The sequence below is a fragment of the Stenella coeruleoalba genome, assembly GCF_951394435.1.
Source record: "Stenella coeruleoalba genome assembly, chromosome: 1".
Taxonomy (NCBI): domain Eukaryota; kingdom Metazoa; phylum Chordata; class Mammalia; order Artiodactyla; family Delphinidae; genus Stenella; species Stenella coeruleoalba.
In genome coordinates, this window is record NC_137169.1 from 531527 (window position 1) to 544901 (window position 13375).

At 61.1% G+C, this 13375-nt stretch overlaps 2 protein-coding genes across 2 annotated transcripts; one reads left to right on the forward strand and one right to left on the reverse strand.

The window, feature by feature from the left end:
* Positions 1-3077: 3077 nt before the first annotated feature.
* Positions 3078-7145, reverse strand: ANKRD65 (ankyrin repeat domain 65; the record flags this gene model as incomplete). Its single annotated transcript, XM_079938350.1, is given in 8 exon segments — positions 3078-4042; positions 4398-4932; positions 5117-5392; positions 5394-5431; positions 5434-5472; positions 5474-5527; positions 6017-6067; positions 7095-7145. Coding segments are annotated over 8 exon segments (1677 nt in total). The 3' UTR covers positions 3078-3409.
* Positions 7146-8636: 1491 nt separating this feature from the next.
* TMEM278 (transmembrane protein 278) lies at positions 8637-10316 on the forward strand. Its single transcript, XM_079923554.1, has 2 exons — positions 8637-9047; positions 10066-10316. Exons 1-2 carry the CDS (start codon positions 8772-8774, stop codon positions 10276-10278), a joined length of 489 nt encoding a protein of 162 aa, XP_079779680.1. The 5' UTR covers positions 8637-8771; the 3' UTR covers positions 10279-10316.
* The last annotated feature ends 3059 nt before the right edge of the window (positions 10317-13375 follow it).

Below are 13375 nucleotides of genomic sequence, written 5' to 3' on the forward strand. Positions count from 1 at the left end.
ACTTCCGGGTCTCTGCGCGTGCGCTCTGGGTCCGCGCCGCTATCCCTCTCCTGCGCGCATGCTCGAGCTCAGGGGGCGGTGCCGGGGCTGGGCAGGGCCTAGGCGGTGGAGGAAAGGATCCCGCCCCCCCCGCGCCCCCCCCACCCCCGGCAGCTGGAGGGCGGACAGCCGAGCGTGGCGTCCGGTGGAGCGGAGAAGCGCTGCCTCCCACCGAGGGGCCTGGTCCTCTTTACGCCGCGGAGCTGTGCACTTTATTTTTTTAATGAAGTTATTTATTTATTTAGGCTGCACTGGGTCTTTGTTGCGGTGCGTGGGCTTCTCGTTGAGGTGGTTTTTCTTGTTACGGAGCACGGACTCTAGGCGCGCGGGCTTCAGTAGTTGTGGCTCACGGGCTCAGTAGCTGTGGTTCGCGGGCTCTAGACCGCAGGCTCAGTAGTTGTGGCGCACGTGCTTAGTTGCTCCGCAGCATGTGAGATCTTCCCGGACCAGGGCTCGACCCCGTGTCCCCTGCATTGGCAGGCGTATTCTTAACCACTGTGCCACCAAGGAAGCCCTCCGTAAATGTTTATAAGCACATTATTGGGGTATTCTTCTGGTCCATTTGAAAGGAAGTTGGAGATAGCTAAATACTTCACTGTGTATTTCCTAAGAACAAGGACATTCTCTTACAAATCCCAGCGCAAGAATCAAAATCAGGAAATTCAACATTAATGCAATACTGCTGTCAGGTCCACAGTCTGCATTCCAGTTCTGTCACATGTTGTTACCGCTTTTTTCCCTGTCCAGGATCATGCACTGCGTGGAGTTCTTATGTCTAACTTTCAGGGTTAATCTGGAACAGTCCCTCAGCCTTTCTTTGTCTTTCTTGACCTTGGCATTCTTAAAGAGTACAGGCTACTTACTTTGTAGAGTGCCTCTCAGTTTGAGTTTGATGTTTCCTCGTGATGAGAATCAGGTTACACATTTGTAGCAGAATACTTCAGAGACTATATTGTGTCCTTCTCGGTGCGTGGCACCAGGAGGCCGTGATGGCAGCTTGTCCCAACACGGGTGATGTCAGCTTTGACCATTTGGTTACAGTATTGTTTGCCAGGTTTCTCCACCGCATTTACGTTTGAACTAATACATAGTTTGTAGTGAAATACTTTGGGAGTCATCACAGGCTCCCCTGTCAGCAGATGTTGAGGTAGAAGCACGTGCGACGGGCCAGGTCGCTGAGGCATCTGCGAACAACACCGTACACCACATTTGGTCTACACTCTGTGAAAGGGAGCCACTGGGGGACTGCGCAGGACAGTGAATAGGATTATGGCTACTATTCTGAGAACAGCCCCTTGGGAGTCAAGGGATCAGGCGAGAAGAACAGTTAGGCTGGGGGCTGGCCTGGTTACGGCAGCATTCCAGGCAAGGCTGACGGTGGCCTGGACATGGTGGATGCAGCGGGGGAGGTGAGAGGCAGTCGGGCTGTGGGTGTGCTCTGAGGTCGAGCCCGCAGGCTGTGCTGGAGGCTGGCTGGAGGTCCATCCTGCAGCTTTAAAAACCACCCCGGGGGCTTCCCTGGTGGCGCAGTGGTTGCGAGTCCGCCTGCCGATGCAAGGGACGTGGGTTCGTGCCCCGGTCCGGGAAGATCCCACATGCCGCGGAGCGGCTGGGCCCGTGAGCCATGGCTGCTGAGCCTGCACGTCTGGAGCCTGTGCTCCACAACGGGAGAGGCCACAACAGTGAGAAGCCCGCGTATCGCAAAAAAAAAAAAAAAAAAAAACCACCCCGGGACTTCCCTGGTGGTCCAGTGGTTCAGACTCCACGCTTCCACTGCAGAGGACTCGGGTTTGATCCCTGGTTGGGGAACTAAGATCCCGCAGGTCCCACAGGCCACTCGGCGCGCCCCCAAAAAACCAAAAACAAAACAAAGAAAACCCACCCTTACTCTGAGGACTCCAGAGATGTCACTCCAGGCCTCATCTTTGCCCCATTTTCGTCTCCTGTGCATCTGCTCTCCCATCCGTCCCTTCACCTCGGGCCCAGGCCCCGCCAGGAGTCATTGTTATGTCTCCCTTTCCCTGTCCCTCCCCACATCCAACCATCAGCAGGTCCAGAGGGCTGTGCCCACAGAACTGTCCCAATTCTGCCTGTTTCTCCCGCCCCCACTGCTATGCCGCCACCGTCTCACTGGTCTCCCGGGTTTCCTCCTCCCAGTTACAGTTCACTCTGCACTTGCAGGCCCCGTGAGCCAGAAAGACCATGTCACGTGAGCTCACGCTCCCCAAAGGCTTCCGTTGTCTTGGGGGTAAAATCCAAGTGCTCCCAGGGTCCCCGGACAGAGTCGCTAATTTAGCAAGACGGCTCTCACTTTCAAAAGATGAAATCTGTCCTCTAAAGCTGTTCTTCCAGAAAAATCTAAGGACATTGATTTTCTATGAGGATGCAGGTGTGGACAATCAGAGACAACTGTCACTCTGTATCTGTCGCACTGCAGGGCTTTTAATTTACAGAGATGGCTGAGTGATGACAGGGAGAGGCTAAAGCTACTGAAAGCAGGTTTGTTTTTTTTTTTTTTTTTTTGGGCTGCGTTGGGTCTTCGTTGCCACGCACGGGGGCTCTCTCTAGTTGTGGCAAGCAGGGCCTGCTCTTCGTTGCGGTGCACGGGCCTCTCATTGCGGTGGCTTCTCTTGTTGCGGAGCACGGGCTCTAGGTGCGTGGGTTCAGTAGTTGTGGCGCATGGGCTTCAGTAGTTGTGGCTTGCAGGCTCTAGAGTGCAGCCTCAGTAGTTGTGGCGCACAAGCTTAGTTGCTCCACGGCATGTGGGATCTTCCCGGACCAGGGCTCAAAGCTGTGTCCCCTGCATTGGGAGGCGGATTCCTAACCATTGCACCACCAGGGAAGCTCCTGAAAGCAGATTTTTATGCCTTACATTTCCTGAGGGGAGGGCACACCACGTCCCATAGGGACACAGGCAGAAACAGCAGTTTCGATCAGGTGGTAAGAGCAGGGGCCCGGGGAAGGCTCAGGCCTTTATTGGGGTTCCCGCAGGAAAGGCAGGGCAGCGCAGGGAAACAGCTTCTGATTGGTTTGTTTGATAATCCAGTGGGCCTTGGTGCACAGAGGCAGGCCTGGCCCTGGGTGACTTCGGGCAGGGGGATGTCAGCTGGGCACGTAAGAGAAGGCAGCCGTTCAGGGCATGGGTCGGGACAGCAGGGGAGAGGAGGACAACTGGCCCTGTCATTAGTGAGTGGGTGCCGAGAGACAAATACTGAATCTAAGGAAACACAGTAAGAGTGCCGGTGTGCCCGGGGGGAGCACAGAGGCTGGCACCCCGCTGGGGGGCGCACGAACAGGAGCCCATCGGGTTTTGGTCAGTTCTGTGGCCACGACTCAGTCTCTCCGCCAAAGAGCATGCACAGGGCTGAAGCTACAGGGCTGACGTGGCCCTGGGAGTCTGGAATGGTTCCAGGTCAGCCACACGCTTCTTGCTCGGGCTCCAGCCACTGCTTCCTTCTTCTCCAGGAACCTCTGGGGTGTTCTCCTGTGCACCCTGGCAGACGGCCTCAGACGAGCAGAGAGGAGCCTGCACGCCCTGAAGGCCGTGGAAGCCTGCAGCCTCTGGTCCTGCTCTGGCCCTGCAGCCCTGGGGCCCATGGGGCACCTCCTGCTCTCCACAGACGGCAGGCCCCAGATCCTGGGCCACCTCCCCCCACTGTGTCCTCTGGGTGGGGCTGGCCCCCCGGCTCAGCAAAAGCTCTGCGGTGGAGCCATGGCCGCGTTCCACGGCAAGATGCAGGGGGGTCACGTGGAGCCAGCCAGCAGCGTCGACCTTCGCGCCCCTGGCCAGGAGGTGGCTGGCGACCTCCATGTGGCCTCCCCGGGCAGCGTGGTGCAGGGGGGTGAGGCCCAACGTGTCCCGAGCGTCCACGTCTGCTCCCCAGGCGGCCAGCAGTTGGACGGCGAGCAGATGTCCACCGGCAGCAGCCCTGTGGAGTGCAGAGCGGCCATGCCTGTCCTTGAGGCTTGAGTCGGCCCCGTGCTCAAGCAGCACCTCCATGTCCTAGAAGAGGAGGGGGCGGGGCAGGGCTGGCCTGGGCGGGCCACACGGTGCTCAGCTGCCCTCAGCGCCCCTTTCTCCACACTGCTTCCTTGTTGCGTGCCGCCTATGGCACCTGCTGGGGCTCTACTTGGAGACCCCACTTGCCCCCTAATGGTCCTGAGCCGCCCGGGGCCTGGCTGGACTCTGGCCCGTGGCCAGTGCCCAATAAATATTTGGTGCTGCCGGCCCAGCGCCCTCCCTGGGCTTCCAAGAGCTGGTTACCAAGGGGAGTGACGTCAGGGCGGCACTCAGGGCCCTGGTGCCGGGCCCCTCCCCACCACCCGCACGATCACGCGGGGCCCGGGCCGAGACGTACCTGCCGGCGGCCCAGGTCGGCAGCGACACCCAGCGCCGTGGCCCCCGTGCCGTCCCGGGCGTCCACCCGCGCCCCGTGCGTCAGGAGGAGGCGCAGCACTGCCGACTGCCCGGCCACGGCCGCCACGAGCAGGGCGCCGTCCAGGCCCGCGCCACCGCCTGCTGCCAGCAGCTCGAGCACCGGCAGCCGGCCGCCCGCGGCCGCCCAGTGCGTCGCCATCCAGCCGTGTGCGTCCGCCACCGCGGGGCCCGGGCCCGGTGCGTCCAGCAGGCGCCTGGCCAGCAGCGTGCGGCCCAGCGCGGCGGCCCAGTGCAGTGGCGTGAGGCCGGCCCCACAGCGCACGTTCGCTGACGCCCCGCGCTGTAGGAGTAGCTCGGCCACCCGCGAGGGCCCGTGCCAGGCGGCCTCGTGCAGCGGCGTGCGCCCCACGCGGTCTGCAGCTACGGCCCGGGCCCCGCGCTGCAGCAGGAGACGCACCAGCGGCACGTGGCCGCGCAACACGGCCAGATGCAGTGGGGTCCTGCCCGCGCGATCCCTGCGGGACGGGGAGGGCAGCACGGGCGAGGGCGGGGCACGGGGAAGAGACCTGCTACCTTTGCCCAGGAGGGAACCCTCTCCACCCCGCAAGGGACCGCTGCCTCCATCTCCCACTGAAGGGACACCAGCCACCATCCCTACCCCCAGCCCCGTGGAGTACCCGGTCCTAACCCTGGGCTCACCTCTCCTCCACACTGGCCCCTTGCCGCAGTAGCTGAGTCACCAGGCCCACGTGACCCTTCCACACGGCCTGCAGCAGGCGCCCCCAGGCCTGTGGGGCGCTGGGCCCCTCTGTCCCAGCTCCTGGGGCCTCCTCGGAGCCCAGCTCCAACCACCGCAGTTCCTGCTCTGCCCCTGCCTCTGTCAGGTCCTGCTCCCGGGGCTCAGAGACCCTAGAGTCCATCTGGAAAGAACAGGAATCCAGCATGGTTGCTGGAGGCCCAGGCTGGACCCAGCCCACTGTCCCCAGGCCGACACGGACCCCTTATCTCCCCAGGGGAACCTGGCTACCACTTAGCCTTCTGACGGCCTTGGCTCTCAGTTACCCCCAAAGCGAGCCCACCCAGGGGCTCCGTCCTCCGTCTGGGGGTCCTCTACATACCGTCCCGGCCCAGCCACAGCCTGGTGGCCCTTTCATGACACTCCCCCTGAAGGCACAGCGGTGGGGTATCTGCTCCCAGAAGGTGGAAGGCTGGAGCTGCAGTTGTGCGGTGGCGGTGGGGCCTCCCGGGGGCCGGGCTAAGGGCCAGTTCTCCACCTGTTTACCCAGCAACTTAAGGGGGAGGCCCTGCCTGCGGGCCACAGCCCCTGTCCCAGCAGCCGTCAGCCCCTGGCAACTGCCAGGGCCTCTGGCTTGTCCTCCCTCCCGGGAGACAAAGACCAGGCAGGTAGGAACTTGCCCGTGGACCACAGCTCCTCGAGGAGCACAGCCTTTGATGTGCCACGACTCGCCCCCAGGAGACACCCACACACCTTCCCCTGGGTCCCCCGCTCAAGCCCTGCCCGCCAGCCCCACTCCTGTACCTGCTGGCTAAGACCAGGCTGGGGTGGTGGGCAGGGTGAGGTGGGACCCTTCCCCCCACCCAGATGCCGCATGAGGACAGAAGCTTCTCCAGGGACACCAGGCAGGCAACCTGGACCAAGGGGTGGGATAGGAAGCCCCCTGAGAGGAGACTGAGGCAGGTCTCCAGGGGCTGTGAAGGGGCAGAGCCCCAGGCAGTTGAAGGAGGGAGCCAGGCAGAGGGAGGACTGATCGGAGACGGGCTACATCTGGACGGTGGACGTGGTGCTGCAGGAAGCCCTCAGTAAGGCCTCCAGGTTGGTCACCGTGGCTCTGGGGCCCTGGGCCAGGGTGGGCCGGGTGGGTGGCAGGCCCTGAAGGTGCCTTCCCATCCCCCAATCCCTTGGTGAGGCCACCCGTCCAGAGCCCAGACGGGAGAAGGACGTGGGGCAGCCTCTGCAGCCTTGTCCCTCCAGCGCCTCTCATGATGGCTCACCAAGAGGCAGCACGGCTTTGGGGTGGTGGCTCCTACCCCAGCCCCTCCCCAGCTTCCGGAGATGGACGAGGTGTCCTCAGGGCCCTGCCCTCCGGAGAGGCAGCCCTTCCTTCCAGGTGCCAGATCCAAAGGGTGGGTCTCCAGGCGAGGAGCTGAGAGGCCCCGTCCCACTCCCCAGCCACACGGGTCCCACCCTGTATGCCACGGTCACTCCTCCTCTAGAATGAGAGCTTCGTGAGAGCATGTCGCACAGGCCGGCAGATTCGTCCCGTAAGGAGTAAGGTGTTCTGGGTGGATGCAGACAGTTTACTGGTTAAGCAGCTGGCAAAGGCCAGAAAAGCAAGGGTGTCAGCCCTCTGCACTCTGTCCCCACAGGATGACCCAGGAAGACGCTGAAAGGAGCAGGGCCAGATGACAGGGGCACGAGGACACGGGGTGGGAGGGGACCCCGTTGCTGAGGAGCAGCCTCTGGGCTGCAGCCGCGCCCTGGGGGCCCCGTGCACCGTCCTGTACCTCAGAGCCACGGAAGCTAGAAACTGCTTCCTGGTGGCCTCCCCACAGGCAGAAGGCAGTGAGAGTGGGCCGTGGGGCCTGTCCCCCCGGCTTCTGCCATGGCCTGGGCACTGCAGCTTGCTCAGTGACCTGCAAAGAGCTGTCCCGCTACAGGCAGAGGCCTCTGTTGGCCTCCCTCCGCGTTGAATCCACAGGCATCCATCGTGCCTGGCGCACGGCGGGAGCTCAACGCGTTGAGTGAGTGAATGAATGAGTGGAGGACCTGGGGGAGAGGTTGGGGCTTAGAAAGGAGATGAGTCCAATACACTTGCTGTCTGAACTCTCTTTTTTACCCCAACTTCACTATCAGAATAAATAAACAGCTACCGTGAAATCTTCACACGCGTGTGCCAGTGCAAGCAGTTCGATTGCACACATGCTGGGCAGCAGGGCTTGGCGTGCATTGCAGGGGGCCTCAGCAGCTGTCCTGGCCGGCGTGTCTCCAACCGCGTCCCTTGAACAAGCTGTGCATGTCGCTGTCATCGTCCCACATCCCTACGTGTCTGAGGGGTGCTGGTGAGCTTGAGAGGCCTGGAAAACGTTGGAAGAAAAGTTGGAAGGGATGAGGTGGACTGTAGGGGGAGGGAAAGAGAAACATCGCATCTGGTGCCACCCGGCCTCCTTCGTCCAGCTCCCAGACAACCTACTCAGTGGTTTAAGTGTCAGCTAGTAATGTCAGTGGTGTTTATTTATTTGTTATTATTTTTCAAATAATTTTATTTATTGATTTATTTTGGCTGCGCCGGTTCTTAGTTGCAGCATGTGGGATCTTTAGTTGAGGCATGCAGGCTTCTTAGTTGCAGCATGTGAACTCTTAGTTGTGGCATGCATGCAGGAGCTAGTTCCCCGACCAGGGATCAAACCCAGGCCCCCTGCATTGGGAGCACAGAGGCTTACCCACTGGACCACTAGGGAAGTCCCTGTAAGTGGTGTTTAAAACACTGTATGTCGTGCACGGAAACCCCGGGAGGCTGTTAGGTGCTAAGAGTATTTTGGTAATATTTGGAGAAATTAGTTGGGGTTTTCAGAGGGGCTGGGAATGCTTCCTCCCTGCTTACTTGAAATCACAGAATACACACTCCCCCTGTTTTCAGGATGGATTGGATTCTGACACAAAGGATACCTGTAATGGTAGCTGCCATTATTGAGCACCTACTGTGTGCTGAGTTCCACATTAAGCATTTCACATACGTTACCCACGTGCCCTCTCAACAGCCCTGCAGTGTGGGCACCCAGCATCTTCTGGGGCTGTTCTGATGCTGAGAGGGGCCAGGTTTGGGGATGAGGGAACCAGAGGGGGCGAGGTCAGATGTTGACCTTCCCGTGGCAGCTACGGATGGGGCAGTTGCCAGAGTTGAGACTGATGAAATGAAACCATTGTTGCAGGGTCTGGAAGTGGGGAGAGGGCGGGACCTGGGGTGAGGACGGCCCAGTGCTGAGCTCTCAGGACAGCTGTGCAGGCTCCGACCAGAGCACGCAGGGGCTGGCGGGGGAGACTGGGCAGGGCTGGAGCTGTAGTAACCTGGCAGAGAGAGGGTCAGCCTGGCAGCGAGGACCTGAGGCTCAGGTGTGACCCTGGAGACTGATGGTCAGGGCCGGACCTACCTGGACCAGGGCCCTGCCCTCCAGCTGAGTCCACTATCTGGTTGCTCGGGTCTGGGTGGAGGTCTGACCTGGCAACCTAGGGTTAAAAGGTTGCTAATCTGACCTGGGCGGGGGGCGGAGGATGGGCATCAGTCCTGCCACGTGACCACCACTGTGAGCCCACCAAGCCCACTGCCAAGAGAGCATGAGTGAGCAGGAGAGGGAGACAGAGGAGGAGGAGGGAGGAGGCGCTTCAGACACAGCACCCATGCTGCCCCGAAGGCTTCCTGACCGCCAGGCCTCAGACCTGATGTCCCCAGGGTGGGCAGGCCTGGCTGCCCAAGGCCTGGGGGTCCTGCTGCTGCCGGGTCGGGCCCTGGCTGGGCTCGTGCTCCATCTGCTGCTGCCCGCAGCCGTGTTCCTGCTGCTGCTGCTGCCCGCAGCCACCACTGTGTACCTGGGATTCCTGTGCCACTCAAGGGTGAGCTGCGCCGTCCACGGGTGCGGGGCTGAGGGACTGTCTGGGGTCCTCGGGGAGTGCAGGTCCCTGGAGGCACGTGTGCCCCTCCCTGAAGAGCTCCTTCTCCTGCCAAGCCCCCCCACCCCACTGGCCACAGCAAAAGAAGGGCTTTTGTTTGCCACCCAAGGGGAAGGCTCTCTCCCCTCCCCTGAGGCCTCTCAGCCTTGTACCAGGAGCCGCCAGGGCCTGGACAGCTGGGCAGGGTGGGAAGAGGAGGAGGGTTCCAGGAAGAGAAGATAAAGATATTGTCAGATTTAACCAGTCCACAGTCCCCATCCTCCCAGCCTCCCCCAACACACAGCCCCCCCGAAGACCCCTCCTCCCCTGGGATGGGTTTCCCCACGTATGGAAGGGGTTATGGCTTGGTCTGGGATAGGGAGGGTATAGGCAGATGGGCCCCTTTCTGCCCATCTGGGGAAGGGGGGGCCGGGGGAAGGGGGCCGGACGCTGGGCCGCAGTAGACAAGGTGGCGCCAGATGGCAACACCCCAGGGTAGGGCCTCGGGGTCAGCTGCCAACTTAGGAAAGGGCCATGGGAGAGCAGAGAGAGCTATTCTCTGAGCCTCCCCTCAAGGGGCTCCTACTCGGGCCATTTACCGCCTGGGTCTCCATCTCCCATCCTCGGCTGAGAAATGCCTGCCTCACAGCCAGCCCCAGCCCCCCCACCCACCCCCGACACCGGCTCTGCCAGACCTCAGGCCCCGCTGTCTCCTCTCCCGGCCCCGCCCCGGTCCCCCGGCTCTCAGGCCCCGCCCCAATCCCTCTGCCCCCCCCCCGCCCCGCCCCGGAATTGAGGCCCCGCCCCCTCCCGGTCCTTTTGTCACCAGGCCCCGCCCCGGTCCATCTGCACCGGCTCCCCCCCGCCCCCGGCCAACTCACTGCCGAAGCGGGGCTTAGCTCCCGCCCCGTCCACCTGCTGCCAGGCCCCGTCTCGGAACTGAGGCCCCACAGCCCCGCCTGACCGTCCGCCCCGCCCTCAGGTCCACCCGGCGCCCCGCCCTGCGTGCCGCGCGCTGCTGTCCGACCGCGGCTCCGCGGCGCTCATCGTGTCGGGATTCCTCTCGCTGCCTCCGCTGCTGGTGCTCGCCTCGGCCGCCCGCTCCCGCCTGGCCCGACGCCTCCGCTCGCTGCTGCCACCCCCGACCTGGAGTCCCGGACCCTGCCGCCACCCCGACGGGGAGGAGCAGCTCTAAGCCTGGGTGTGATCCCAGAGGCCTCTCCAAATCCCGGAGGCCCCCGAACTCCCCCCGTGTCCCCCATCGCTGGCTCCAGGCTGGTGAGCTCAGGGTCTGCGTCCAGGTCCCGGCCGTGAAATCCCGTGCGTGCCGCGCGGCCCCGTGCGCAGTGCTCCGAGGGGCCGCGAGGTGGCACCGGACTCCTCCGGACCGGGACGGCCCTTCCCCACCCTCACCGGCCTCCGCAGTCCCCGCAGCCGCCGAGGGGCTGGGACGCCCCCAGAGAACAGGGAGATGGCTCTCGGAGAAGGGGCGCGTGGCCAGGCTCGGAGAGAGGCGGCCTTCCTGGCTTCTGCCACTGTGGCTGTCCTGGGCTCCTGTGCCCCGACAACGGGCAGTCCCTGCGGGCCCCCTGTCTGGTCCGGCAGCGGCCTCCAGCGAGTCCCAGAGGTGGGGAGACTTCCACGCTCTACGGTTCCAGAACTTCAGCGGCCAGAGCACTAGGTCATGCAGGGCTCAGCCCGAGACCAGGGTCAGCGTTTAGAGTGAGGGCTCTGTCTGTTCTCTCTGGATAATTTTAAGATCTTTTCCGTCTTTTGCTTTCTGTGCTTTTAAGCATGTTTGTGGTTGTGGCTATGTTCGTATTTATCCCCTTGGTACACACGGTGTGTCCCGTTTCTACAGATTCACATCTTCCAGCAGTTCTGGAGAATTCTCAACCGTTATTTCTTCAATTCTGTCTCATTCATTCTCCACATTTTTTCCTGGGAAACACCTATTACGTGAATGCTTCCCATTGTGCTTTCCCCACTCATGTCAGTTCAACTCTCTTCTGTGTTTTCCATCTCCTTGTCTCCCAGTGCTGCGTTCTGGGCAATTTCCTCATCTCCCTCTTTGAGTTCACTAAGCACTAGCTGAGTCTAATCTGCTGACTATCACATCCATTTACCTTAAATTATTATGTCGCCCTATCTAAAAGTTATACTACTCACTTCTTATTCAAATCTGATGATTTTGATGAGCTCTTGGTGCATATGCTCGGGATTTGGGTTCCAGCTTCGACTTCTGGAACGTTTCACACATAGTTGTTTCTTTTTTTTTCTTTTAATTATTTATTTTTTGGCAGTGCCCTGCGGCATGCGACATCTTAGCTCCTCAACCAGGGATCAAACCCTCACCCCCTGCATTGGGAGCGTGGAGTCTTAACCGCTGGACCGCCAGGGAAGCCACACACATAGTTATTTTACAGACTGTACCTAACAACTGCACTCCCTTTGCCTTTGGGGCCTAAATCTGTTATTTGTTGCGTCTGCTGACTCAGTAACAGCATAATGTTGCTTTGAATGTTTGTACTTGTTAAGCATCAGCACACACCTGTGAACATTCTGAGGCCACGTCCCTCCACAGAGGATGCCCTTGTGAGCCGTGACCAACCTGGGCCCCCGTTAGGGTCCTGGTTAGTACCCCGCTGTGCAGGGCACCCCCACTGTGGCCCTGATGCACTGTGGCTCCATCCCTGCGTTCAGGGGATTCTCTGCTTTCCCATTTGTTTCCGTTCATCATCCTGGGTTTCTGTTCCCTATTCTTCTGTTTATTTATACACTTCTTTCTAGCGTTTCCTGGAGGGGAGGGGGCTTGGAAGATATCTACTGCCTTGTAAGCCCAGCAGTGTATTAAAAATGTGTTTGTTGTGGGCTTCCCTGGTGGTGCAATGGTTGAGAGTCCGCCTGCCGATGCAGGGGACACGGGTTCGTGCCCCGGTCCGGGAAGATCCCACACGCCGCGGAGCGGCTGGGCCCGTGAGCCATGGCCGCTGAGCCTGCGTGTCCGGAGCCTGTGCTCCACAACGGGAGAGGCCACAACAGTGAGAGGCCCGCGTACCGCAAAAAAAAAAAAAAAAAAAAAAAGTTTGTTGTAATTCGTCCAGAATCTAGTAATAGCTGGAAGGCCTTGGAAAGGATCCAGCACACCATGTGGCCAGCAGGGCTCCACCTGTGACCAGGAGGTCAGGGCCCAGACGTGCCCAAGGATCAGCGCTCAGGGCTCACTCGTGGCTTGAACAGGGCCCGAAGTGGGGCTGATTCAGGTCCAGCAGGAGTCCTTGGGGTTTTCCTATTGTCTGTGGCCGGTCAGATGGGGGCCCGGCTGGCTGCCCCGTGCCCGAGGAGAGCTTCCCCGGTCCGAAGCCGCCTTCCTTCCCCTCCCGTCTAGGGTTGGGCAAGCTCTGGCCAGGCGTCAGAGGACTCTCCTGAGGATCCGCCTGGCCCTGGAGTCATCAAAACAGCAGCTGGGCCTGGTGGGGGCGGGGAGGCCACCATGGGGAGCTCAGCTGCTGAGCCCACTGGTTCCTAAGGTGTGTCCCGGCTTCCCAGGCCTGCCCAAGCCCCACGTGGCCTCCAGCTGGCCCCGGGGACAGTCTGCCTCAGCTCCAGCTCTTCCCACCCACTCACAAAAGGAATACTTGTGGGAGGCTGTGGAAGGTTGACAGAGGAGCCTAGGGGTCTGCTGTAGGGGGCCAGCCATCAGGGAGGACGGTAAAGTGGAGGGTAGAGGCCCTGAGCTACTGGGTGGGTCAGAGGTGACCTCCACTTCGGGCAAAAAATTCTCTTTCTGCAAGTACCCAGGCCCCTGCCCCAAAAGAGCGTGCCTGGCCATGGGGGTGCACGTGCACGCGCGTGCCTGTGTGTGTGTGTGCGCGCGTGTGCATCGTGTGTGGGTGTACATGTGTGTGCATGTGAGGGCGTGCCTGCATCCCCTCTGTCTGCCGGCCCTCACACACCTGGGGGGGCACTGTCCAGACCCCACAGGTGTAGAGTCTGGGCTTCGCGAGGTTCCCTGATCTGCCCAAGGCCACTTATTGATTCACAAAGCATTTCCTAGCAGCCCAGGTGTCTGCAGGCACACTCTGAGTGGTGAGCAGCTAGGCAGGGCTAGGAGAGCTGGCCCGTTCTGTCCCCATGGTCTGTACCCCAGGTGTGAGCCCGGCCCCACCCAGGCATGTGGGCCAGGCAAGGGGTGCTGGGCAGAAACTGAGCTGTGCTGGGTGGGCTGGGGAGGAACAGGCAGAGCCAGCCCTGTGCTGACTCTGGGGACTGAGGCCCCTCCCCTTGCCCCA

Bases quoted from the DNA above. Each gene is read 5' to 3' on its own strand.
- TMEM278 (XM_079923554.1), top strand. From the start codon at position 8,772: ATGAGTGAGCAGGAGAGGGAGACAGAGGAGGAGGAGGGAGGAGGCGCT. The intron at 9,048-10,065 runs GTGAGCTGCGCC...CCCCGCCCTCAG, and splicing joins GATTCCTGTGCCACTCAAGG to GTCCACCCGGCGCCCCGCCC.